The 24,715-nt window shown below is 35.4% G+C and overlaps 7 protein-coding genes across 7 annotated transcripts; 3 read left to right on the forward strand and 4 right to left on the reverse strand.

The window, feature by feature from the left end:
- Nucleotide 1: 1 nt before the first annotated feature.
- On the forward strand, nucleotides 2–3,219 carry MONOS_14773 (putative U3 small nucleolar RNA-associated protein 14). The gene is made up of 5 exons (XM_067867603.1): nucleotides 2–114; nucleotides 181–303; nucleotides 372–2,402; nucleotides 2,568–2,918; nucleotides 2,986–3,219. The coding sequence occupies exons 1-5, from the start codon at nucleotides 19–21 to the stop codon at nucleotides 3,130–3,132; spliced, it is 2,748 nt and encodes a 915-aa protein (XP_067734511.1). The 5' UTR covers nucleotides 2–18; the 3' UTR covers nucleotides 3,133–3,219.
- A 3,431-nt stretch (nucleotides 3,220–6,650) lies between these two features.
- MONOS_8405c1 (uncharacterized protein) lies at nucleotides 6,651–7,115 on the reverse strand (the record flags this gene model as incomplete). Its single annotated transcript, XM_067878811.1, has 1 exon — nucleotides 6,651–7,115. One exon carries the CDS (start codon nucleotides 7,113–7,115, stop codon nucleotides 6,651–6,653), a length of 465 nt encoding a protein of 154 aa, XP_067734512.1.
- Nucleotides 7,116–8,109: 994 nt separating this feature from the next.
- Nucleotides 8,110–8,484, reverse strand: MONOS_8406c1 (uncharacterized protein; the record flags this gene model as incomplete). The annotated part of the gene is made up of 1 exon (XM_067878813.1): nucleotides 8,110–8,484. The coding sequence occupies one exon, from the start codon at nucleotides 8,482–8,484 to the stop codon at nucleotides 8,110–8,112; it is 375 nt and encodes a 124-aa protein (XP_067734513.1).
- A 273-nt stretch (nucleotides 8,485–8,757) lies between these two features.
- MONOS_17006 (uncharacterized protein) lies at nucleotides 8,758–9,101 on the reverse strand (the record flags this gene model as incomplete). Its single annotated transcript, XM_067869885.1, has 2 exons — nucleotides 8,758–8,993; nucleotides 9,089–9,101. 2 exons carry the CDS (start codon nucleotides 9,099–9,101, stop codon nucleotides 8,758–8,760), a joined length of 249 nt encoding a protein of 82 aa, XP_067734514.1.
- A 5,887-nt stretch (nucleotides 9,102–14,988) lies between these two features.
- On the forward strand, nucleotides 14,989–17,046 carry MONOS_6305 (putative MFS transporter, FLVCR family, feline leukemia virus subgroup C receptor-related protein). The gene is made up of 2 exons (XM_067876528.1): nucleotides 14,989–15,312; nucleotides 15,412–17,046. Exons 1-2 carry the CDS (start codon nucleotides 15,066–15,068, stop codon nucleotides 16,809–16,811), a joined length of 1,647 nt encoding a protein of 548 aa, XP_067734515.1. The 5' UTR covers nucleotides 14,989–15,065; the 3' UTR covers nucleotides 16,812–17,046.
- Nucleotides 16,933–19,537, reverse strand: MONOS_6306 (uncharacterized protein). Its single transcript, XM_067876529.1, has 3 exons — nucleotides 19,393–19,537; nucleotides 19,279–19,348; nucleotides 16,933–19,205 (listed from the first exon to the last, which is right to left on the reverse strand). The coding sequence occupies exons 1-3, from the start codon at nucleotides 19,510–19,512 to the stop codon at nucleotides 17,431–17,433; spliced, it is 1,965 nt and encodes a 654-aa protein (XP_067734516.1). The 5' UTR covers nucleotides 19,513–19,537; the 3' UTR covers nucleotides 16,933–17,430.
- Nucleotides 19,538–19,715: 178 nt separating this feature from the next.
- Nucleotides 19,716–24,368, forward strand: MONOS_6307 (uncharacterized protein; the record flags this gene model as incomplete). The annotated part of the gene is made up of 5 exons (XM_067876530.1): nucleotides 19,716–19,786; nucleotides 19,839–19,972; nucleotides 20,032–20,662; nucleotides 20,750–21,377; nucleotides 21,472–24,368. The coding sequence occupies exons 1-5, from the start codon at nucleotides 19,751–19,753 to the stop codon at nucleotides 24,366–24,368; spliced, it is 4,326 nt and encodes a 1,441-aa protein (XP_067734517.1). The 5' UTR covers nucleotides 19,716–19,750.
- Between the last annotated feature and the right edge of the window lie 347 nt (nucleotides 24,369–24,715).

The following is a 24,715-nucleotide window of genomic DNA, read 5'->3' on the forward strand; positions in this document are numbered from 1 at the left end:
TAATATTTATTCAATTTAATGAGCAGCGATACTCTTAATTCGCTTTTTAAATCTCTAAAAAATGAAGATGGATTTTCAGAACTCAACAAAAAGTTTGAATATTTAGAGAAAAAGGTTTGCTTTTCATGTCACATATTATTATAATTTGGAATTATTGTTCATATGTGTAATATTATTTAGAAAGAGCAACAAGAAGTCGAGCTTGAAGCTCATGAAGTTGATAAAATAAACCGTCAGCAGGCATACTCTTCAACAAAACGTTCAATGAGAAATTGGCAAGGATTTGTGATGGATCAACGAAGGGTTTTTTATCGATTTTTTGAAGTTTTGAATAAGAAACTAATAAATATACTATGTTTTTTGTAATTCAGAAAGAATCTGTATCATTTCCTTTGAATTTCCAGACCAGAAATACGCCAAATCTTGCTGGATTTTCAACATCAAAATCAATACCTTCATTAAAAACAAAGCTGGAACTTGATCTCGAGCAAGCTCTTCCGCATGAAGAAAAACGAGGGAAAAAATCTAAATTAATTAAGAAAATGCAGCATGGAGATCCTCTTCCAAAAATTCAAATTACACCTGAAGAATTCAAGGAGAAACAAAGGCATTTGGCAAAACTTCGAGCTTTGCTATCATATCAAGCTGTAAAAGGAAAAAGACAAAACAAAATTAAAAGTAAAAATTATCGAAAAATGAAGCGAAGAGCAGAAGAAGATAAACTTAAGAAACAATTGGAAGGATCAGAAGCAGTGAAAGGAGGGACTTTTACAGGTAATTTATCTTTAAAAGAATTGAAAAAAATAGGAGCTGGAGGTGATCTTAAAGTGGCAATAGAGCGAGCGAAGCTTGACAGAGCAAAAGAGCGAGCAACGCTTAAACATAAAAATACATCACGATGGATTCAAAGACAACTCAGACTAATGAAAAAAGGAGGAGGAGGGAATAAAATGATTGGAGGTGGAAGAGAAGCTGTTCTAGAGCAATTAAGGAAAGGTGAAGAGCTGCGAAGAAAAATTGGCTTGGAAGAGGAGGAAGATGAAGAAGATGAAGATGATTTTGATGATGATGATGATGATGATGATGATATAAGCGGAGAGCATCCAGAAGGTATTGAGAAAGGAGACGAGGAAATGCAAAAAATGCTAAAGCTTGGAAAAGCGTTTACTGCACCTTCTCAGCTTGTGCGAGATGATTACGATGAATTGAATGGAAATGGTTCGAAAAAGATTTTGAAGAAAAATGGAGAAGAAGGCGAAAGAGGGGATTATGAAGACGATGAGAGGATGCAAAGAAAAAGAGAAGCGTTTTTATCAGGTGCAGCAGAAGTTCTTCGGCAGAAACAAGGCTTATTTGCTATGACGTTTATGCAGCGTGCAATTAAAGAGCAAATAGAGGAGGAAGGCGCAACAGATGAAGTTCAGAAAAAAGTGAAAGAAATGGAAGAGGAGGAGCAAGAAGAGATGGAATCTCAATTACTCAAACAAAAGATGAGAAAAATGAGAAATGTTCGTGACAGTTACGGCGATCAAGAAATGAGTGAAGATGATGGAGCAGATGAAGAGGAAGAACGTTGGGTTGCTGATCTTCCCAATTCTTCGCAATCTGCTCGGAAAGTCAAAGCACCCATTGACATCAGCCAGACAGACATTCAACGCAAACACGGTGGAAGCGATATCGATGATCTTGCAAAAGAAAAAGAAACAGCCGAAGAGCAATCTCGCATCGCAACAAATCCCTGGCTGCAAAAGACGACGGCACCGTTGCAGGATGAAAAGAGAAAGAAATCGAGTATTCCTGCTTCGTCTTCTATCGCATCAACACTCAGCGCTTTGTCTTTATCTTCAAATGCTCTTTCTCTTCATACTTTGAAGCAATCAGAAGATGAGAAAAAGGAAGATGAAGAGGATGAAAGTGAAGATGGAGGCATCATTGACAGTGAAGTTAATGAGGAAGCAGATGATCTTGAGAGTGATGATGATGATGGTATGCTTTCCGCGTCGAGGCTTCGAACGAGAGATGATCGCGCAGCAGAGAATGGGCACGTGCCAGCTGTGAAAAACGAGATATTCAGAGATGAAAAAGCTCAGAGGAGAACAGATGAAAGAGTGTTTGGAGCTTCAAAACGAATGAAATTAGAAGTTGGCAGTGGTGAAGTTGGCGAGGCCAATGGAGAAAGCGATCAGATTAGCAAAAAAGATAAGAAGAAAACGAAAAAAGGGAGAAAAGAAAATGAAGACGAAGACAGTGAGATTGAAAAGCAGCTAAAAGAGGAAAGACAAATCATGGGTTCGTCTGGAACACACGTTTCTGGTGGAGAAGCTGCTGAATTTGAAGAGATGAAAAAAAGAGAGGAAGAAGAGCGCCATCCAAAGGAAAAGCAAATTATTTTGCCAGGATATGTTTGCGATATTTTTTTTTAATTTGTTTCTGTTTTGTAAAAAATATTATTTACTTTTCTTTAACCAAATTATAATCATCATAATTATTATTATTAATTATCTTTTCTGATTTTCTAATATTTTTCCAAATTAATTGTTTGATTTCTGATTATAAATTATTAACAGGGATTTTGGATTGGGGAAGGATGTGTTGCACCGAAGCACATTCCGAAGGCAGCAATTGTCAAATCAAGTGATGGGCGTGGAACGATCAGCAGAACGCGCGATGCTTCTCCAAACATTCCGCCACGTTCTGCTCCGCCGTCAGCACCACCAACTGCTGCTATCACGCCAAACACTTCACTCCCGCGGGTCATCATAAGTGAGCGGAAAGACAAACATTTCATCAACTCACTCACAGTTCCGAAACTTCCCTTTGGATATACAACAAAGGAAGCTTTTGATTATGCTATGTCAAAACCTGAAGGAACAGAATGGACAAAAGCTTCAACGCACAAGAAGTTCATTCAGCCAAAGGTCTGTATTGATAATTCTTATTTCTCCTTTTCGCAATTATTCTTATTGTGCGCGATCTGTTGCTCAGGTTGAAACGCATTCTGGAGTTATTATTGATCCATTGACATGGAATAAGAAAGTTGAAAATGCTGGGCCAAAGAGAAAAGAGATGAAGATGCGAAAAAAGGAGCATAACAAACAAATTCAAGAACTGAAAAGGAGTAAACATCATTGAAAAGTGTTGTTATTTGAATTATAAACAATTAAACGATTTTCATTTGTTATGAATTCATTTCAACCATTTCATTTTCAAATAAAATAATGAAAATTAATTTATTGTAAATGTTTGATGAAAAGATACACCAAAAATAATTCATGTGACTATTCCTTTTTGAAAACATACTTTCATTCTTATTTCGTTCAGGCATTTTTTATCTATGGAAATAAGTGGAATTCAAATGTTTTCTGTTTTCTGTTTCAAATATATGGGTGATTATTTTTGAAATCATATTTTTTCTGTAAAAATATTTGGATTGAATGTCTGTTTTGCATATCTGTCAGTGAACATTGAAAAGTGATAACACTGTCCGCAAAATAATGTCATTAATGTAGCTCAAATGTGTGCATATGAAATAATTGCAATTTATTAAATACTCGAACGATAATCTTCTAACAATTATCAAAAGAAAATAAAATAATCGAAACTCTGAAAAAAGTTATGCTTACAAAAATAATCACCCATATTATCATTAACTTTTCACCATTTTTGTCCAAATATCAAATTGTTTATAAATTCTGAATAACTTCCGATTATTGCATAAAAATTTAACCAAACCATAAAAAATGTTGTTAACAAATAATTTTCTTATAATATCGATGAGCTGTTATATGAAAAAATACGTTCAAACAAATAAAAATCTATAAAACAATTTCATGTCTGATTCTTCCCGATTGGATGCTTTTTCTTCATCGTCTTTATTTTTTTCTCAGTCGAATAAATTGAAGTATCAGTAACTTCTGTTTCTGCAGATGAGAGGCTGCTCCTTGCTGTTTCTGTTTCATCTTCACTTATTTCGTGAATCACATCAACCTTTTTTGGCGAGATATAATCTAGTTGACAGACGAGTTGAGCAAAAATTCAAATAGTAAATGAAAAGCTCACTATTACTAATTATTTTACAATTATTCTTATTTGGCGAAACTTCGTCTGTCATGTTCAGTTTTAAAAATGTTAAAAATAAAAAAATAATGGGTGAGATCATTGATTTCATCTGCGTTTTTCTGTTTCTCCACATATGGCTAAATTTTTTTGAAAAGTGACATCAGATCAAAAACATGACCCATGGCAGTTAATATATAATCATTCCGTTTCCATTATTTTTATGAAAAGATTAAAATTATAACGAAAATGCTTATCTGTTAATTGCAATCTTCTTCATGAAAAGAAAATGTTTAAAGCAAAAAATTATATATTTGATTTGTTGATCAAAATAAAAAAATATAAAATTCTCAATGAAAAAGAGTTATATTTGCTTTAACTATCATTCAATTACTGACCAGTGAATTGTTAATGGTTTATTTTATTCTTTTAAAGAATAAACAAAAACAGCGATTATCATTGAAGTTTTTTATTAATAGGAATTTTATGTGGCTCAAAATGAATAATAACATTTCATGGAAGTAAATACAGCTTGTACAAGTGGGATTGAACAAAAATTCTATCAAACATTGATGGTTTACAATTTGTTTTTCTTTATATTTTAATAATTTTACACCTTTTTTTGTGTCTCAAATTTGTCGCAGATTTCTGAAAGCCTTTGAGAAAGAACTTGCAATATGCAAATTTACAACAGATTCATAAGAAGATGAAGAAGATTTCTGCTGACGGTTGTGAAATGAAAGAGTGAGATGATATTTGTGTCTTCTATTACAAGAAATCACGAGAATAGCAAGCAATGTGGAGAGTTCAGTATGCCATGCCACTCATTGAGCTTTGGAGTGCAACACATCATTCCATCTCTGTACTCGCAGCTGTTGGCCTCGGGGCAAACAGAAATTGTTGGGGAATGCGAAGCAAAGGATGTTAGCATCCACTCACTGAAACCTCCCTTCGCTACTTTTGTATATCTGAACTCAACAATTTCTGACAATGAAGGAATTCTCATCTCAACCTCAGAGACTGTTCGGATTGAAAGATTGAAATTCAACTTTTGGCAGTTATTTTCATATTCAGGCAGTTCTATTATTCATGAAGCATATGGACAGCTTCCTCTTTCAGTTGTTGATTTTTCTTCTTCAAAGTCTTCTTTGTTATCATATATTTCTTTTTTTATTTCTTCTTCGTCTTCTTCGTCTTCTTCGTCTTCTTCGTCTTCTTCGTCTTCTTCGTCTTCTTCGTCTTCTTCGTCTTCTTCGTCTTCTTCGTTTTCTTCGTCTTCTTCGTCTTCTTCGTCTTCTTCGTCTTCTTCGTCTTCTTCGTCTTCTTCGTCTTCTTCGTCTTCTTCGTCTTCTTCGTCTTCTTCGTCTTCTTCGTCTTCTTCGTCTTCTTCGTCTTCTTCGTCTTCTTCGTCTTCTTCGTTTTCTTCGTCTTCTTCGTCTTCTTCGTCTTCTTCGTCTTCTTCGTCTTCTTCGTCTTCTTCGTCTTCTTCGTCTTCTTCGTCTTCTTCGTCTTCTTCGTCTTCTTCGTCTTCTTCGTCTTCTTCGTTTTCTTCGTCTTCTTCGTCTTCTTCGTCTTCTTCGTCTTCTTCGTCTTCTTCGTCTTCTTCGTTTTCTTCGTTTTCTTCGTCTTCTTCGTTTTCTTCGTCTTCTTCGTCTTCTTCGTCTTCTTCGTCTTCTTCGTCTTCTTCGTTTTCTTCGTCTTCTTCGTCTTCTTCGTCTTCTTCGTCTTCTTCGTATTCTTTAATTTCATCATCTTCTTCTTCTCCTTCTTCTCCTTCACCTTCTCCTTCACCTTCACCTTCACCTTCGCCTACACCTTCTTCAACTTCTTCTCTTCAAACGTTATGTTCAGAAATATATTGAAGGAAGACTGTTGTATTCTCAGTGTTAACTGCATATCTGTTTCTTTCAAAAGCTTTTTGAAAGAAAATGAATTCGACAAGAAACAGGAGATAGAAAAGGATGAAAAAGGAAAAGAAGATGATAACTCTGATGAACATGTCATAAGAAAAATCAAAGCGTCGATCGCATCTTATACGCATTCAAAGAACAGCAGCATGTTGTTTATTGCAATCTCTTTCTCACTCAAACCCTTCTCGAGCTATTATGTAAAAGTTAAAAAAGAAGATAATAATGAAGCATGAAAAGGCATTGGCTCCTTCTCCCTTCCAGTGCCATGTCATTGTGTCGTGAGACATAACAACTCGCTGCCAGTCCCACAGTGGCAGCTTAAAGAAGATCTCCCCTTCCACCTCTTTCTTCCAATTTGCAGTCCCACCAGCTCCACCAGCAGCCGCACCATCCGGAACAGCGCCTGCCGCCCTTCTTTCTTCCCCTGCCGACACACCTACCAACACCCCCGCAAATTCCCTTGAAGGCGCGCACGCTCAGTCGTGAAGAACCTGCTTCAGCAGCGCCAGTTGCTGGCTCACCATCTTTATATCCCCTCTGTTCTCATTCATCGAAAGAGGCACCCACCATTCTGCTGTGTCGCACACATCCGGCAGTTTCAAGCAGCGCATCATGAAGTAATTGTGCTGGTATACCTCCAGCACCGATGAAAATGACAACAGACAGCAGCCCGACAGCCGGGACTCATCCCGGAAGATCCGCATCGACAGCGCCTTTGGAGTCTGCGGATAGCACACACAGAAGAGACTCAGCCTGTAAGAACGTTATCCCTCTGCAGGCTTCGTTCAGCGAAAATGAAGATGGAGTTGATGGTTCGCCTCTGCGTATGGAATCATACAGCGCCCTCATTGCCTCCTTCCACTTCACTGCCTCTGCCAGGTGATAGTTCAGCAGAAACCCCAGAAACACTGACGCGTCCGCCTCCCCCTTCTCCGACTGCAGCCCCTCAAACTCCTCCCAAAACATCTTGATCTTCTTTTCAGAAGCCCCTTCAAACAGCGTGTTGGAGCAATTCCGGAACATTCGGAACGATATTGTAAGGAAGTCCTCTTTCTCATTCATCGGCTGCTTATGCTGCTTGCCTTCAAACTGCATCGTGCTGCAATAAAGGAAGAAAGACAGCTCATCTCCCGTAAAATCCTCCGGCATGTACTTCCCAACTGCTGCACATGTGAAAATTCCTTTCGGAACAACATCACATTGCAGATCATTGCCATCAGCACTGCCTCTTTCTTTTAATTCTCCTAGAACTTCTCCCCCAGCCGCAAACACACAAAATCTTCAAAACATCTGCCTTGGAAGTTCCACATCTTCACAGTCGGAGCTGCCATCACTCAAATCAACCAATATCTTGTCTCTGTATATTCCCTTGATCGTCGGCTGCATCCACGCCAGCTTCCGTCGCTGTCCTGTCTTCAGCCACTGCTGTCTCGACTGAATCGACATTGATAACTTATATATGTGCGACATCAGAAGCATATGCACAATTTCGAACACCACCTGCTCCAGCAAAAAAGACACTGAGCTCGTCGGGCGCTCCATCGTCTTTTCAAACGACAACTTCACTTTCTTCTGCTCCTGCTTTTTGAAAACATAAGAATAATTTGCTGCTTCTCAATCACCTCCATAAACAGCGCCATCTACTCGCTTGTTGTCTATTCGTATCCTTTCAGCAGCTCCATCAACATTTTTGTTTCCTTTTCCATCTGGTTCATCTTCTGCTTTACAGTTGTATCCACTCATCCTCCATCACCATCACAAGCATTCTCTGCTCCATCGTCATTTACTTCTCCTGCAATATTCACTCCTCTGCTCGCTTTCACAACAACAACCTTCTCGCTCGGGTCTGATACAACCATCACACTGCAGCCATCCCCGATGCTCGGTGCAAATTTTCTTAGTCCTTTTCAAACAACTCCGATGGCTGAATCATCGAAACCGAAGATTGAACCAGCATGCCCCTTCACAGGGCTCAAAAAAAAGCCGGCGTAAATAACACCCTTGGCGCATCTATCGAAACATTGCTTTCTCCACTTTCCACTTCGCACTTCTTTATCTTGATTTTCAACTCCTTCTCTATCCCCACATAAATAAATTCGACTTTCTCCTTCATGGCCGCAAGCTGCTCCTAAAGCTCCTTCACCTATGCATTGTGCTTCTCGTTCAGCTCCTGAATCTTCCTCTCCCGCCGTAGGATAATCTTGTTCTTCTCCTGCAGCTTCTTAACCAGCCCACTCATCCGCAACGATTTCCGCTCGTCGTCCCGGATCTTCTGCAAAAGTATATTGAACTCCGTAGACATCTTTACCATCTCATGTTTCTCCTCCTCTTGCTGCTCCTTCAGCTCCCGGATTTGTCTGCTCATCCCTTCATTCTCCCCTGCAATCTCGGATTTCTGCGCCTCGCACTTCACACACATCTCACACAGTATATTCACCGCATTCACCATTTTCCTCTTCAGATCTTCCTCCATATTCTTCAGCTCTTCGCCACTTCGCGCACTGTGGGCAAGTGTCATATCGCTTCCTTATCCAGCTTCACCACCAAACGCACCGACTGCGGTGATCGCAAATCCAGCTGCAATGTTATAAACAGATTGCATTCACATCTGCCGCTTCAAAGATTCGCTTGCTCCCCGACTTCGTGCACATAGACGCTGCAAGCGACTGAAGCTGTGCCACGAACTGAACCTTAAGCATCGCAGAAAGCTCCTCATCGCACGCTCATACAACACCCCCATACAGCACCGCCAGTCGCGCCACAACATATCCATGCAGCGTCCGTTGCTCCCTCAGTTACGAAATCTTTTGATTTTCATACACCCCAGCCACCTCTCGAAGTCGTCCATCGCTCCTGCCGACGTGTATGGTGCTGCCACCGCAGATGCATCCGAAGGGTCAATCGCAGGTGCTGAAGAAGAAGAAGAAGATAGCTTATCATCTCCTGCTGCCTTCTTCTCGTTGCTTTTCCGCCTCAGGAATGGCGAAGCTGATCGGCGTGCTGCTCCAGTTGAAGAAGACGAAGGCGCTGAGTGAAGAAACGACTGTTACGCTGCTCCCGCCACAAGAAGCTTTTTCAGATACCGCACTACGTCTTCAGGCTGCCCTAATGGTGACACAAACACAACATTTTCATTTGTATCAGAATGGTTGACCAGCCGAAAAAATCTGCTTTTTTCATGCTATTTGAAAGGATAATTGTAGGATATTTTTCCATAATGTGTCAATATTAAAAGGAAGGGAAAAGGGAAAGGCACATCCTGAGATGAAAGAAACTTGATAATATAGATTGATTAAATCAAAAAAAAAGAAAAGTTTGTTTTTTTTTTTTTTTTTTTTCATTTGTAATAAATGGTGATTTATTTTGATAAACAACATTAATAATTAAATAAATGTCAACTGCTTTTTGAATATTTTTCGATAACAACGAGCAAAGTTTTGATGAATTTTTCCTGTTTGATTAATTCTTATGAAAAATTCTTGAATTAAAGCAAATCAATTTTATTCGTTTAACAACAAAAGAAAATTATAAAAAATTGTATGACATCCATGAATTTTTAATGAATATTCGAATTGATGAAATGAAAATGCAGAAATAAGAACATGCAATTCATTTAATTCAAATAGCTCGAAAGCAGTAGCTAAAAAAAGCATTTGCTAATAAATTATTAACGTTCTGTCTGTTATCATCGGATCTTTGAAATGCTTTTAAATAATAAGCTCAGAAAACAACAATAAAAAATTAGCATAAATCTTATATGGGAACGGAATGATCAACTTTTTTGATCATTTGTGATCTTTTGTGGGACAAAATTAAAGTGATGGAACTTTACAAAAAAATTTTGCCATATAGCTTTCAAATATTGATAAATTCTGCTGCTTGTGTGTTTGTTTATGTAGTTTATTTGTTTTTATCAATCTTTATTAAAAATATTTTATTTTTTGTTGCTTAATTTCGATTGTTCACTTAATCACTTTCACTTTTGCTCGAAACAAAAAGGTGAAGAAATTGGCATCACGGAAGTGTGATAACTTATTAAATATTATTAACTTTTATTCATTTTGAAATTTAAATACTCGATATTATGTTTTTTTATTTAAAATTCAATATTTTTAACTTTAGTGTTGCGCCGTATCTAAGATGATGCGAAAATTTGAACAAACGAAAGAATTAATCAAAGAAATGAATAAAAAAGAATTCAAATCTTTTTTTTCATTTGAACTGTTCGGCAAAATGCACAAAATGTTTGACGAAAGAAAATTAGGTTGGAGAAAGTTGCTGCTTGCTGAAGGACATGGGATATTACAAAGTGCTGAAAATGACTTTATTATATTCTTTTGATGAATCTTTTTTGAGAGATCGATTTCAGAAAATGATCATTGAAGAAGAAGAGAGAAAAAAAGAAGAAAAGAATGAAAATCTTCTTGTTGGACTTTGTGAATGATTTCTTTTGCTTCATGAGAATATTTCAAGAGAATTTGCTTCAATATGTGTCCGTTGCCTTCTGAAAGTTGCAGCGAAGAAAGAGGAAAGCGAGGAAACACAAAAAGAAGTGGAAATGGCATTGCTGACTTTGATCAATACTTTCTGTTACGTTTGAAATTTTCTATTTTCTTTTGATTTTTTTAATTTTTATTTTATTTTTTTATCAGCCAATCAAAAAGGAACTGTATTTGAGTGAAATTATAGAAATTATAAAGCGTCATCAAGAATTTAACAATCTGACACGACTTGCTTGTCGCTCTGCTTGGGTATTTTTAATAAACCGAGTTTACAGTGACAAAAGTTTGGAAAAAGTGATTGTGGATAAGCTGCATTTTGTGAGAGATGCGACAAGAAAATTAAAAGAGCTGATAAAATGCATAAATTGGTAGTAATAAGATGAAGAGGAAATAGGAAGAAAAGAAGGAAGCAGCAGAAGTGGCTGAGAAGAAGAGTACTACTAAGTAATTAAAATGATATAAGTTGGAAATTGAAACTTATATTTTAATTTGATTTATTATTGTATTTGTTCCTACAAACATTTTTTTAATATATCGTTAAAAATAAATTGAAATTATATGATTGTTATTTATGATATTTTTAATTGATAAATCCAATTGTTGTTTTGTTTTCAATTGTTTGTGTTTGATGAAGACTTAATAAATAAATGAAAATGAACTTCTTTGTTGTCATATCTCAATATATTTTTTTATCAGTGGAATGAAGAATATTTGAAAATATAATTGAGACAAAATATTCATTCTTTGATAATCAAAATTTACAAAAATGTGGAAAAACTCAATGAATGAGTTACAAGGGCTTCTTTTAAATGTGAAAACATTTAAATAATCTTACATATATTTTTGTCTTTCTCCGTATGGAGGAAGATATTATCTGAGAAGGTTCCAAGTGCTTTCGATTCTTTGTGTGTGAGCCTTTGAAATAGGATCCTCAAATCTTTTTTTGTGATTGACAGTAAAATGCGTGTATCCAGCTCCATTTAAATTGTTATATCCCCTCCAACAATCCGTGTATATTTTTGTTTTTTCCTTCACATAACTTTTGATTGTTTGATGCAGTATTTCTCTTGATCTTTTCAAAACAGGAATTAAAAACAGATTGGATTTTTGACCCTTTTTTTTCGGACGTTCGATTCCTCCAATGATCCAATTTTGTCTTTTTGTTCTACCTCTATTGTATTTTCTTTTAGGAAATATTGCTTCATCAATTTCCACTTCAGTTCCTTTTCCTCCAATAATTCGCGGATTTTCCATGTAAAATTTTGATAAACATTTACGAAAAGAATCATAAGCATGCATCACAGAAATATTTGATTTTCCACAAATGAAGCTACAATGTGTCTGAGAAATGCCGAACCAAAAACATAAAGCCATCAAACAGATATTACATATTTTGAATCTGAATTTTTCAAAATTTGTATTTTTCGAAATTTTGATTTGTTTATGTTTGCAACGAAAGCGACTTGTTTCATTTTCATAAACGTAGATTTTCATATTCTTTTGGCACTTCCAGCAATAGCCGTCTTTTTCCAAGATCTTATGATCCAAAAGCCAATCAATTGTTTCTTTTTCTGATCTGAATATATGAAACAATTTTTTAAACTGCTTTTGATTATCTGCTTTGGTTGGCATAATATTTCAAATAGAGTGTTAAAAAAAAAGATTTATAGAATTATTCAAGTTTTGATCTTCATATGTGAAAAAATAGAAAAAAAAAGACAGATTAGTGAAGTGAAATCAACAAATAAGATGCCAAAGGCACTTCGAAATAAAATTTTGAAATAAAACGAAAAATTTAAAATCTCAAGATCAAATAAAGATTCAAAAATAATCTGGAATCAAATTACAAAAATAAATAATAAAATTATGTTCTACTAAGAATAATAGACAATTTACACAATATTTAACATGAAAAGTTCAAATTCAGTTCAACAACAATGATATAATCGAAATATAAAAAAATATATGACACTCAATACAATTAAAAAATAAATTCGTAGAAACCATTATTTCTGTCATTATCGAAGCTATATCCACTTATCATTCTTATTCTTTTGCTTCCTTCTTCTTCTCAGCCACTTCTGCTGCTTCCTTCTTTTCTTCCTATTTCCTCTTCATCTTATTACTACAAATTTATGCATTTTATCAGCTCTTTTAATTTTCTTGTCGCATCTCTCACAAAATGCAGCTTATCCACAATCACTTTTTCCAAACTTTTGTCACTGTAAACTCGGTTTATTAAAAATACCCAAGCAGAGCGACAAGCAAGTCGTGTCAGATTGTTAAATTCTTGATGACGCTTTATAATTTCTATAATTTCACTCAAATACAGTTCCTTTTTGATTGGCTGATAAAAAAATAAAATAAAAATTAAAAAAATCAAAAGAAAATAGAAAATTTCAAACGTAACAGAAAGTATTGATCAAAGTCAGCAATGCCATTTCCACTTCTTTTTGTGTTTCCTCGCTTTCCTCTTTCTTCGCTGCAACTTTCAGAAGGCAACGGACACATATTGAAGCAAATTCTCTTGAAATATTCTCATGAAGCAAAAGAAATCATTCACAAAGTCCAACAAGAAGATTTTCATTCTTTTCTTCTTTTTTTCTCTCTTCTTCTTCAATGATCATTTTCTGAAATCGATCTCTCAAAAAAGATTCATCAAAAGAATATAATAAAGTCATTTTCAGCACTTTGTAATATCCCATGTCCTTCAGCAAGCAGCAACTTTCTCCAACCTAATTTTCTTTCGTCAAACATTTTGTGCATTTTGCCGAACAGTTCAAATGAAAAAAAAGATTTGAATTCTTTTTTATTCATTTCTTTGATTAATTCTTTCGTTTGTTCAAATTTTCGCATCATCTTAGATACGGCGCAACACTAAAGTTAAAAATATTGAATTTTAAATAAAAAAACATAATATCGAGTATTTAAATTTCAAAATGAATAAAAGTTAATAATATTTAATAAGTTATCACACTTCCGTGATGCCAATTTCTTCACCTTTTTGTTTCGAGCAAAAGTGAAAGTGATTAAGTGAACAATCGAAATTAAGCAACAAAAAATAAAATATTTTTAATAAAGATTGATAAAAACAAATAAACTACATAAACAAACACACAAGCAGCAGAATTTATCAATATTTGAAAGCTATATGTGGAGAAACAGAAAAACGCAGATGAAATCAATGATCTCACCCATTATTTTTTTATTTTTAACATTTTTAAAACTGAACATGACAGACGAAGTTTCGCCAAATAAGAATAATTGTAAAATAATTAGTAATAGTGAGCTTTTCATTTACTATTTGAATTTTTGCTCAACTCGTCTGTCAACTAGATTATATCTCGCCCCTTTTTTTTTTTGTTTCATGGATTGCATTCAGAAACAATATCTATTATATTTTGTTTTGTTATTTTCTCCATTTTCAATAGATTAAGAATAATAATAAATTCTTCTTAATGACTTGTTCTTTTTGGGAAGAAGCAAATTTAAAAATTACAAACGAAAAAAATTTTTTGTATTTTTTGGAAAATGTTTGTTCACATCCACGAAACATTTAAAAAACGGATGATGCGAATTGAGAATGCTACCATTTTAATTCTGATGGAGTTTCGTGAGTGGAAACAGTAATTTAATCAAGATTTGCTTTTTTTTATTTCATTTGAATATTTCACATTTGCGTCTTTTCAAAATGAATAACATATTTGATTCATGCTTGTTCCGTTTTATGACAAATACATTTTTAACCCGATCCACGCAGTTTCAATTTTATTTGTGAGGCAGTCTGTTATTTCAATTTTAATTTCTTTGCTTTTGTCAAGTGTTTCGTGATCAAATTTAAGCATTAGCAACTTTTAGTGTGATTTCCAACTGGCTGATTGAATGATTGCGTTCAGTTTTTTGGTTTTCGATAAATAATTCCATACAGTTTTTGAATCTCTTTTTCAAACAGGTATTATGAAGGATTTGTTTTCCAACAATTTTTTCTCTTTTATGTCCAAACTTTATTCACAATAACTTCTGTTTCCTTTTCAAATGAAAATCAATATTTTATATTAACAAATAATTTGTATTCCAATTCACCAAATTTCTTTTACGTAGACTGATAATATTGTCAACCATTTCCATCCATTCGAGAAAAGTTTATTGAGCGGGAATAGGAAATTTATCAAAATAAAAATCATTTATTTAATTTGAATTTGACAAAAGAGAATTGTCAAAAAAAAAAAAAAAAATGGATATTTCCATATATAAATAATTGATGTTATTCAGATTTCTGATTGATTGATCAAACAAAAAATTTTTTTACTGCGTTTTCTGGTCGAAAATTAAAAGAGGAACCTTTGCTTTGACAATTGAAAAATGTTAAAACTGTAAAAAACAAATATCCAATTTGAAAAGACATATTTTTTAGAAAAATAAAAGAAAACAAAGTTCTTTTTTATTGTTAGTCAAATAGAAAAAATATTCGATGTGAATAATTTGTGTTTGAATTTCATTCGAAACATTTTTATTGCCATAATAATTAAGTTTTGCTTCCTTTTTATTAAAATAAGTTTTTAGTTTTATTTTATTGAAATTATACATTAACATAAGAATGATGCAAAGCAATGAACCGAATATCGAAGATTCGACATGTCAAATTTCTACATTAAGTTGTCTATCTGACGATAAATACATTATGACATTTACTCGAAGATGGTACATTCTAATCATATATTCTCTGAATGCTTTTATGTCTTCAGCAGAATTTTCTTTCTACAGTGCAGTTCCGCAATCTATTCAAGACTATTACTCTGAGGCTGGAATCACAATGAATCACATAAACATGTGCCTTTCATTATGTTTGATCTTATTTATTTTGCAATGAAAAATTTAACGAACCTAAATTTTCTTGTGTTTATTTTTTATTTCTTTTGCTTCTTTCACATCTATTTTGATAGCGGGGTTTTTTGCGATCGCATTTTTAATTATCACGCAATACTTAGATTATAAATTCTCAAATTTGCGCGCATTAACTCTACTTTCATCGTGGTGCCTTATTATATCATGCATCATACGACTTCTTCCCAGCTGGATTCCTGGATTGATGCCAAATGCGTTTGCATTTATGGCAATTGGATTGGCGATCAACCAAATAGGTTCATCATTTTCATTTCCAACATCATCACTTTTAAGTGCCACATGGTTCGGATCTTCTGAACGTTTGTTTACGACCACTTTTGCTGCAGGTGCAAGTCAGATTGGTTTTGCACTTGGTTTTCTTCTCTTTCCGTTTATTGTCAATGCTCCTCACGTTGTTGGAGTTGTTCTTCATTTCCTTTTAGCGATGCAAGGCTGCTGTACAATTGCACTAACAATATATTTTCCGTCGAGACCTCCTCAACCTCCATCTATTTCTGAAATGCTCAAACTAGAACAAAGAAAAACGAAGAATGACAAAAAGCAAAGTGAAAGTGTTTTAAAGAGAACAAATTGCCGAACTGAACTAAATTTTGAAACACTAATTTCAGAATCAAATGACAGATCATGCTCTTCATCATCAAATGAAAGAATTAATGGTGATTATCAAAGTGCAAACACTCCGCCACCTTCCAAGAAAAAGTGTTGTTCAGATAAAGCATTGAAAACAATACAATCACTTTGTCAACCGTCGTTCATCTTTCTATGTGCGGCCTATGCATTTGAGAGCGCATCTTCACAAGCGTTTGCTGGGAACATCACATATTTTTACACAGTTATGGGATACAAAGAATCTGTTGGTGGAATATTTGCATTTGCCAATTCTGTGGCAATGGTCGCTGGATCTTTTATTTTGTCGACAGTTGCTGGAAAATGCATTCGATCCAAAGAGAAACTTCTTTTATGCGTTACATTTGTAGCAACAGCATTAATTGCGCTCTTTTTTGTCTTTGTACTCCCAATTCAGCCTTCAGCGCATTCTGGAAGTGACCCAATGACAGATATCGGTCCTCCTCTGCTCCATGTTCCTTTGTGGATTCTTTCGTTGTGTTTTGTGGTGATTGGGATTGTTGGTGGATCTCCGGTTGGATTGTGCTTAGAAATAGGAGCTGAATTGACCTTCCCATCGTCAGAAGCAGCTTCTGCATGCATCATGACAATAGCAAACAATGCTATTTACACAATAATAATGTTCATTTTCAGCAAGGCAGGTACAAACTGGATGACAACTGTGGCGCTATGTGGATGTGTCTGTGGATTATTGTGCTTACTGTTAACTCGAATAACAAGAAAGAGACAAAATGCAGAATCATTGTCTCAAAATGATTCTTTACATGAGAAACATGATACAAACAAATACCAAGTTGAAATTTCAGCTTGAATATTATGTTTAGATGCTCCTATTTGGAGTTATGTTGAATATGCATTAGCAACAATCTGTAGAATGAATTTGAAGAGTGATTTTTTGTTTTTCTTTGCATAAAAAATTTGAGTATTCAGTTTATTTTCTATTGTTAGTTCTATATTTAAATTATTCAATGTTATGTGTAATTTCAAATGAAGAAAATAAATTATTTTTATTTCACAACAATGCAATAATACTTATAAATATTTAATGGGCAATGAAACGTATTAGTATGATTGCTAATAAGCAAAGTCCAAAACATCATATTAATCAAGACAAATGCAAAAAGCGACACCGGAAAATATAAATTTAATTCATAGTTCTTCCACAATACGGAACAGATAAAAAATCAAGAAATAAATAAATGCAATCTGATTACAACAAAATTGATATGTATCAGAATCAATAAATGGAAAACGAATTATTTTGAATTATCGTGATATTACTTAAAAGATCTTCTTTTTTTATCCAAACATTCAATCAAATAGCTGCAGTTCGACGGGAAAAACATCTAAATCAATTGATGTTAATTGCTCTAAACCTTCACATTTTACAATGAATGAATGATTTTTGCTGATATTGCAACTCAATCAATTCATTCAAGAACAAAAGCATATTGCATTCCATACGATACAAAATCCCTCACGATTTTGTGTTCAATCTGATGTTTAATAACATCATCTTCTGAATCATCAGATATAATTTCTATAACAAATTTCTTCTCTGTCGAATCAAAAGCCTCATCCATATTATCATTCACTTCTTGCATTGTTTGCTTTTCATAATTCACGCACATCAGCCGGCCATCCGCTAATAGAATGTTAATTGTGGACACTTTGGGAAGAATAAGTCTTTTGATATCTTTTGCACATATTGCATATTCTTGCTCTTCTGTTATTTCGTCCGTATAAGGCTGCTGTACTCCGATTTGTGACTCAACAGTTTGAGAAGAAGCAGTCCGAGTTGACAATTGTTGCAAATGGTGAGATGATCCTGATGAAGAACGCGTGCAATGCATTTTGCTGACAGTTCCAGAGATATTCGTGACATCCCCATGCGATATGCTTTCTCGTGAAACAAGTGACACTTGCCGCAGGCAGAAGTCAGCAACTGGCATGCAAAGCACCTTCTCAATTGTGGGAAGACCTCTTATGCCTCGCACAATAACGATTCTTCCTCGATCAGTTAGAAAAGCGTCTAAAACATGATGCGCCATCATCACAACGGATTCTCCGTGGAAGAATCGTCCACGATCGAGTGGTGTGTAAAAGATGTTAGGAGTCTTTGAATCTTCTTCAAAACACTTCACAATTGGTACTCCATCGCTCGTTAAGAACGCATCCATCCGAGAAATATATTGCGCAGGCTTGTGAGTTCCAAATATTCCATACTGGCCATAACGCCCACAAGGAATGATAGGAATTACCATTGAACTGTAAGATGTGCTAGAAGAACCAAAGGAAAGTTGCATTTGAGGAGAACTTGATTCAAAAGTCGTCGCCCCATCTAAGGCCATTCTTTTATTAAACTTTGCCTCTTCTTCTTTTTCCATTGCGCGCTTCCTGTATTCATCTTCTTCACCAAGAAGCTCCTTCACAAATCTCGGGCCAAATAATCGACTATTTGTAATTTCTATTAGACCATTTGTGCTTAATTTCTTTGATTTTGAAGTTGTAACAGTGCTATTGTCTTCTACGCCTTGCAAAGGGTCAGTGAAAGGTCCTGCTGAACCTTGATACGGAATAAACTCAGTTAGTGATCCAAATACAAATACTGCTCCATTTTCAAGAATGATAAATGAACGATTTGCTTCAATGAAAAAATCTTTTATCCTACTTTTCCCCAATGAACTATTAATCATTCCATGTTCATCAGCTTCCCAACATTGATGCCTCACAAAACGATCATCATCAATGACTCCACCTTTCTCAGTTATTCCTCTTGTCCAAAGATCGCCTTGTCGAGATAAAGCAAACATAAGGCAACCGTAAGACTTCACTTTTATAAAACGTTCTTCGGCTGGTGGAAGTGTCAAATGCTTGTAATATGCTTGTAAAGCATCCACTTCTTGCTCAAGTCTCGGCTTGTGGAATGAAAAAGGAACTTTGTGCATAAAGCCAAGTCCATCAACATACACAAAGCAAATACCAAAACAACAGCTTTCAGATCCTGTGACAACATTCTTTAAAGCCATTGCCGTACTGATTACAGTTTTTGCAAGAGGATTCGTTTCAGAAAAATTTCTTTTGATATCAAAAAGAAAGCAGTTATAATAAACATGATTCTCCTGCACAGGTGGTTGTAATACAGAAGCCACATAAGGAAGTCGTTCAAAAACTAAAATTTGTGATCCAAGCGATGAACTAAGCGCTTTAAAACAAGAAACATTTTTTTAAAATTTTGGAAAAATAATGTTCAAAATAAAATCAATAATGTAATAAACCTGTTGAAACTGCCCACTCAAAATGCTTGTGCTTAATAATACTTTTTGTGCGTCTATTCAAAGCGAGAAACTACAAAACACAAATTTTTTGTTGAACATCAAAAGTCAGCAAACATTTTGAATATCCTTCAATGTTGGTAAATTAGAGATGATTTCCAAAAGAAGATCGATTTCAAGTGTAGTCAAATCAACATGTAACTGCGCGGTACTGCAGTGTGAAGTCATTTTTTGCATCTTTAAATAAAAAAAATATCAAAGAAATGGATTTGATCAGAAAATTACTTAAAAAAAGATTTTTTTCAAATTTCGCAAAGAAATAAATTGTTGCAGTATGCATCAGCATTCCATTTACAATTTCATAATGATTATGAGGCTTTCAAAATGATAACATGATGGATGAATTCTGTTGTGTTTTCGAAAAAATTGGATACCCAACATAAAATTTGCATTAGAATGTTTTTATAAAATAATTATGAATAACAATATATCTGGTAAATTGATACAGAAGGTTAAATATCCCTTTAATGCGCAATATTTTCATTTAATTTTCATGATTGAAGATTGTCCATGGATTCCAGGATAGAATAGCAAATCTAGAAACGCAAGTTTTATTATATCAGGCGCAAATAGATGCTCTTTCCACAAAAAACAAAGAAGCAGATGAAAAAGTGTCACAGCTTGAAATTCTCAATAAGTATGTACTCTTTTAAACTCTTTTTATTTTTTCAATATACATTTTAAATTTTCAATAAGAGCTTTGAAAGAACATCTTGCTCAATTTGAAGTTAATGATTCCATAAAACATAAAATACACGAGGCGCATTCACTGCTTCGAGAGGACTTGGATGTTAATTTTGATCAGATAAACGAAAAGACTTCTGCAATGCCATCGCAATTGAATGCCGAGCAAGAATTTTCTTCAAAAAGCAAACATCCTGTAATGAGTCGTTTAACAAGCATTCAGCCACCAATGTCTCTCTTCGCAAGCGTTGTTATCCCTAGAGTGTGGAAGCATTCACAAATACAAATAAGATCTGAAGTGTATTTGATGCTAGAAGTTTCAAATTTCCTGATTTCACTTGATTCAAATTTTGAACCTTCCATAAAAAGGTTTAGAAGTTATAAAAAATCAAAATTATGTAAAACTGATGCATGCCTTGATGATAGTTTACACAGTTTGAATTACAGTTGGAATAAGCAGCTTGAAAAGTTATGCAATCAAGCGATTTCAGAAAGTAAGGAAAAATTGTCTATGGCAAATGAGGACATCGAATCAAAAATACGTGATAAACAAGAGCAAAGAAAAAGAAAAAAAGCAGAAAGAGAGTCAAACTTTAGTATTTTTAGTGATCTTGAAGAAATGGACTTTGAAGAACTTGCAGAGGTATTTGAACTGCCTGCTTCAGAACATCAGAATGAAGATTTCCAGTCGGCCGCTTCAAATTCATTGAATGCAAAAACATTGCGACAGTGTTCAACACATCTGCTTCCTTCTGATCAGATGGCATTGGCCGAATTGCCATTTCATTCTTCAATGATGGTACATTTGTCAGATTATCTGCCTTCAATATTCCCGAAATCTGCTTTCGAAGATCGCGATTTTTTCTTCGTATTTTATTTGTCTTTGTTTGCTGCGCTTTCAGTTGGAGTAGCTGCGAAACTGGCAAGCATCATTTCGCCATTTCTGTTGCATCAGCCTGAAGAGATTTCAGAAGAAGCAGAAAATGATTGCCCAAATGAGAAAACAAAAAGGAGATGTTTTTATGAAGAATCTTTCAGCAACACTGAAAGCTTGGATGAGGAAAACAAAGAAGATGAAATAGACGAGGATGTCAAAAGTGACAGCGATGAAGATGATCTTGAAGGAGACGACAGATTGAAAGATGCACAGGAAAATTTCTCACGAAAGTTCCTGAAGCTTTGCTCCATCCAACAACAAAAGCATCAAAATAGCACTTTATTAAAGACAGATGTTCTTTTAAACAGCAACGAACAGCTGTTTCTTTCAAAGATGCCATCGATTCCTCGTTCATTGAGTGAGTTTTTTGCGAAGTTCCCTTTTTCTGCATATGTTGAATCACAATTGCTTTCTAGCTGTGGTGTGTATTTTTCTTTATCTGTTAATTTTATATTCGTTTCACATTTGACTTATATTCTTTGGATTTTTTTTTTTTTTTGACTTTTTTTTATAAGAAAAACCAAAAAGTTGCGATGCTTCTGTGACTGATCAAACGAATTGTGCTTCCGTAAGATTCACTTCGCCTCTGCTCTTCTTCTCATTTCTTGTTTCGTCTCTTCGTTTTCCTTTTGTCATTGATTCTCTCACTCGCCACTCTGCCACGTACATCAAGCGCATCGCAGAGATGTTGGGAATAGATTCAGTTTCTGTGCAACTCATGTCAGATGTCCATTCTGACACGTCTATTTCTTCTTCTCTTAATGGAGCATTGTCTTCTTCTTCTGCAATTTCTGCTGACTGCTCCTCTTCAAACAGATTTACTTCGTCTTCTAAGTCAACATCTTCCGATGGTAACCTTTGCAATTGGTGTGTTGTTGTGGAATCTCCGCTTTCTTCCACTTCTTTCGATTTTTTACCTTCAAAATTGAAAGAAAGTCAGTTTTTTTGTTCTTATTCAGATTACTCCACAGTTAACACTCAACCAAACATTTCTCCATCCATTCAAGTTGAATCATCAGAAGACAAATATTCTTTTTCATCTTCATCTTTTCCATTGACTTCTTCTCATCCTTCAAATCTTTCAAATCTTTCTAATTCTCAATCACATTATGAAAAGCACAAGTTTCTTGAGCAATGCATCGGCTGGCTGAGTTCAATGACTTTCCGGTCATCTCAGAACACATTCACCAATCTCATAAACAGAGACACCGCTCCTCTGTCTGCTATGCTTCTCTTCCGCAGCACTTGCACCAAACTTCTATTTGACATTCACAGTGACGACATCTGGATGCATTCTCTCAGAAAAGAAGAGAGAGAAGCGAAGAGGAAACAAAGGCAAGCAGAACTGGAAAACGAGTCAATGGATCAATCTCTTCCTTCTGCTGCATCTGCTGACACATCCACTTCAATTGGCATTTCACACCAACAAAGTCAAAACGAAGACGAGATCATTCTCTTCAGAGAGTCAACTTGCCCTTTAATTACATCAAAACTTTCCTCGCCATCTCATCATGCATCGGAACCACATCATCATTTACCTCCTCCTCCATCTCTTCCTTTCCACCTTCTTCCTCCACCACCTCCTTCTTCCACCATTTCACATCAAAAGCATCTTATACAACCACCACCACCACCTCCTCCTCCTCCTCCTCTTCCTAATCAACCTCCTTGTCCAAAATTCGAGTCTTCACATAATATAAACGAAAAGACAAACGCAGTTCAAATCATACCTCGAAAATCTGTACTTTCTTCTCCATTTTCTACGGAAATATTAGAAGATTCTTTGTCAAACACATCATGTTTGCCTCCTGTTTTCACGAATGAAACGTTGCCAGCAATTTCTCATCCTCTCGCTAAATCTGAAGAATTGCCTGATTTTTTGCCCATTCCGTCTGTCAAACAGCTGAGCACTGCCAATTCTTTGTTGCAGCAGAGATATCTCGAGCACAGACAAGATCTCGAGCTGCATCCTCCCTTCTTTCCTGTTCAGTTGGCGCGCCGTCTGACAAATCTGTCTTTTGTTGAGTGGAATTCGATGCGCGAAAAGGAACGGCTCCTTTTGCTGAACACGCGCAGACTCTGCCATCTCATTTCACCCCTCACAAAAGCAGACGACAGAACATTGAAAGAAAAATCATTGGACATTTCAGCAGATGCACCACAGAATGTTTCTGAGGGCAGCTCCATCTGTTCAGACTGCCTTTGCTCTCCTGCAGAGATCAGACGCAACAAACAATCGCTTTTTTATCCGATTTCGTGCGAATCGCATCTTCGCCCGATTGATGTCACTGCAGCAGACACGGCTGCGATGCAGCATATTCTGAAGAGCAGGAAAGATGCCTCCAAAACAAAAGGACATTCTGTGATGGAATTGAATGAGATTGATGTTGATAATGAAGATGGCTTGCGGCACATGCATCAAGGAGAGGAAGGGAAAGAAGTTCAACAAATTTCTGCTTTTGATGCTTTGGATCTGTCTGATGATGACAAACAAATCCAAATAAAGCGGAAATTATCAACATCTGATTGCAGAAATCAATCGAGCGAATACGGAAAGGAAATGAACTTGCATCAAAATGAATTCTTTGATCAAAATATGACTGCAATTGATGGAGAGACAGAAAAAACATCTGAGCCTGCTCCTGATTACATACCTATTGATTGCAGTGAAAGTGCTATTGACAGTGTAGTTATTGAAGGAGAAGATGTTGCTGAAGATAAACCGAAGATTGTTGAAGAAGAACTGGACCCAGCAACAGCAACACTCTGTCAAAAGATGGCTCAGGCTGAATGTGGACTTAGAGCAACGACTTTTTCTGAAAGAGAGCTGTTGCCTGCCTCCTCTACGTCACACAACCAGAGTTGTTCTTCTTCATCACTTCAGCTGGAATCCACGAGCACAATTGCCAATCCGTTTCCGCTTCTTTCTCTTTCTCTTTCTTTCTATCTTTCTCTGTTTTCAATCGCAGAATCACTTCTTTCATTTCGAGACACGATTATTGCACAGCTTCTGGAAGAAGCAACACAACAAAGAGATGAGCTGGCATCGGAAATTGTGTCAAATCATGCTGGCACGCGCACAGTCGACAAGACAAACAGCAGCAGAAGAGAAGTCGAAGGGAAAGGTGTGTTTGGCGAATGGGAATCTGAAAAGCCTCAACCAACAAGGGCACAGGCAAAAGAGGAGTGGGGCATTTTCGGAAATAGTAAGAGTGAAAGCGAGCACACTGCAAGTGAAGATGAAGAAGATGAAGAAGATGAAAATGAAGGCAATTACGATGGGGCCAATGAAGATCTCGTTGAAACCGATGAAGATGTTATATTAATTGATAAAAAATGTGAAGAAGAAGAAGATGATGATATAATTTTATTAAAGCCTTATTTTTCTGAAAAAGATCCATATTGGGGATAATCTTTTTCTTTAAATCCATTAAATAGAGTATTTATATTTTTGTATCATTTCCCCCCTGTTTTTTGTTGAATCTTAGGCAGAAAGAATAATTCTTGTTTTTTAAAATTTCGAATGCATAAAACTAAATGCCGATGAAGACCAAAAAAGGAAACATACTACTTTTTTTTATTCGAGAAAAACACTGTGCATCATTTGATTCAACCTTTATTTTGAAAATTTGTCAATTGTTTTCGATTTTCATTGGAAATAACAATTCGGATAATTAATTTGATATTTGTTTTCAAGGGTTCTTGGCTCAATTTCTTTTCAAATCCATCATTCCGAGCTTCATGTTTGATGATCCTTTT

Source organism: Monocercomonoides exilis, assembly GCF_001643675.1.
Source record: "Monocercomonoides exilis strain PA203 chromosome Unknown scaffold4-2303458, whole genome shotgun sequence".
Taxonomy (NCBI): domain Eukaryota; phylum Preaxostyla; order Oxymonadida; family Polymastigidae; genus Monocercomonoides; species Monocercomonoides exilis.

Excerpts from the sequence above, each read along its gene's own strand:
- MONOS_14773 (XM_067867603.1), top strand. The coding sequence starts at position 19 with ATGAGCAGCGATACTCTTAATTCGCTTTTTAAATCTCTAAAAAATGAA. Across the intron at positions 115-180 it reads TTGAATATTTAGAGAAAAAG|AAAGAGCAACAAGAAGTCGA; the intron begins GTTTGCTTTTCA and ends AATATTATTTAG. Across the intron at positions 304-371 it reads TTGTGATGGATCAACGAAGG|AAAGAATCTGTATCATTTCC; the intron begins GTTTTTTATCGA and ends TTTGTAATTCAG.
- MONOS_6305 (XM_067876528.1), top strand. The coding sequence starts at position 15,066 with ATGATGCAAAGCAATGAACCGAATATCGAAGATTCGACATGTCAAATT. Across the intron at positions 15,313-15,411 it reads AAACATGTGCCTTTCATTAT|CGGGGTTTTTTGCGATCGCA; the intron begins GTTTGATCTTAT and ends CTATTTTGATAG.
- MONOS_6306 (XM_067876529.1), bottom strand. The coding sequence starts at position 19,512 with ATGCAAAAAATGACTTCACACTGCAGTACCGCGCAGTTACATGTTGAT. Across the intron at positions 19,349-19,392 it reads CATTGAAGGATATTCAAAAT|TTTCTCGCTTTGAATAGACG; the intron begins GTTTGCTGACTT and ends TGTGTTTTGTAG. Across the intron at positions 19,206-19,278 it reads TGAGTGGGCAGTTTCAACAG|CGCTTAGTTCATCGCTTGGA; the intron begins GTTTATTACATT and ends CTTGTTTTAAAG.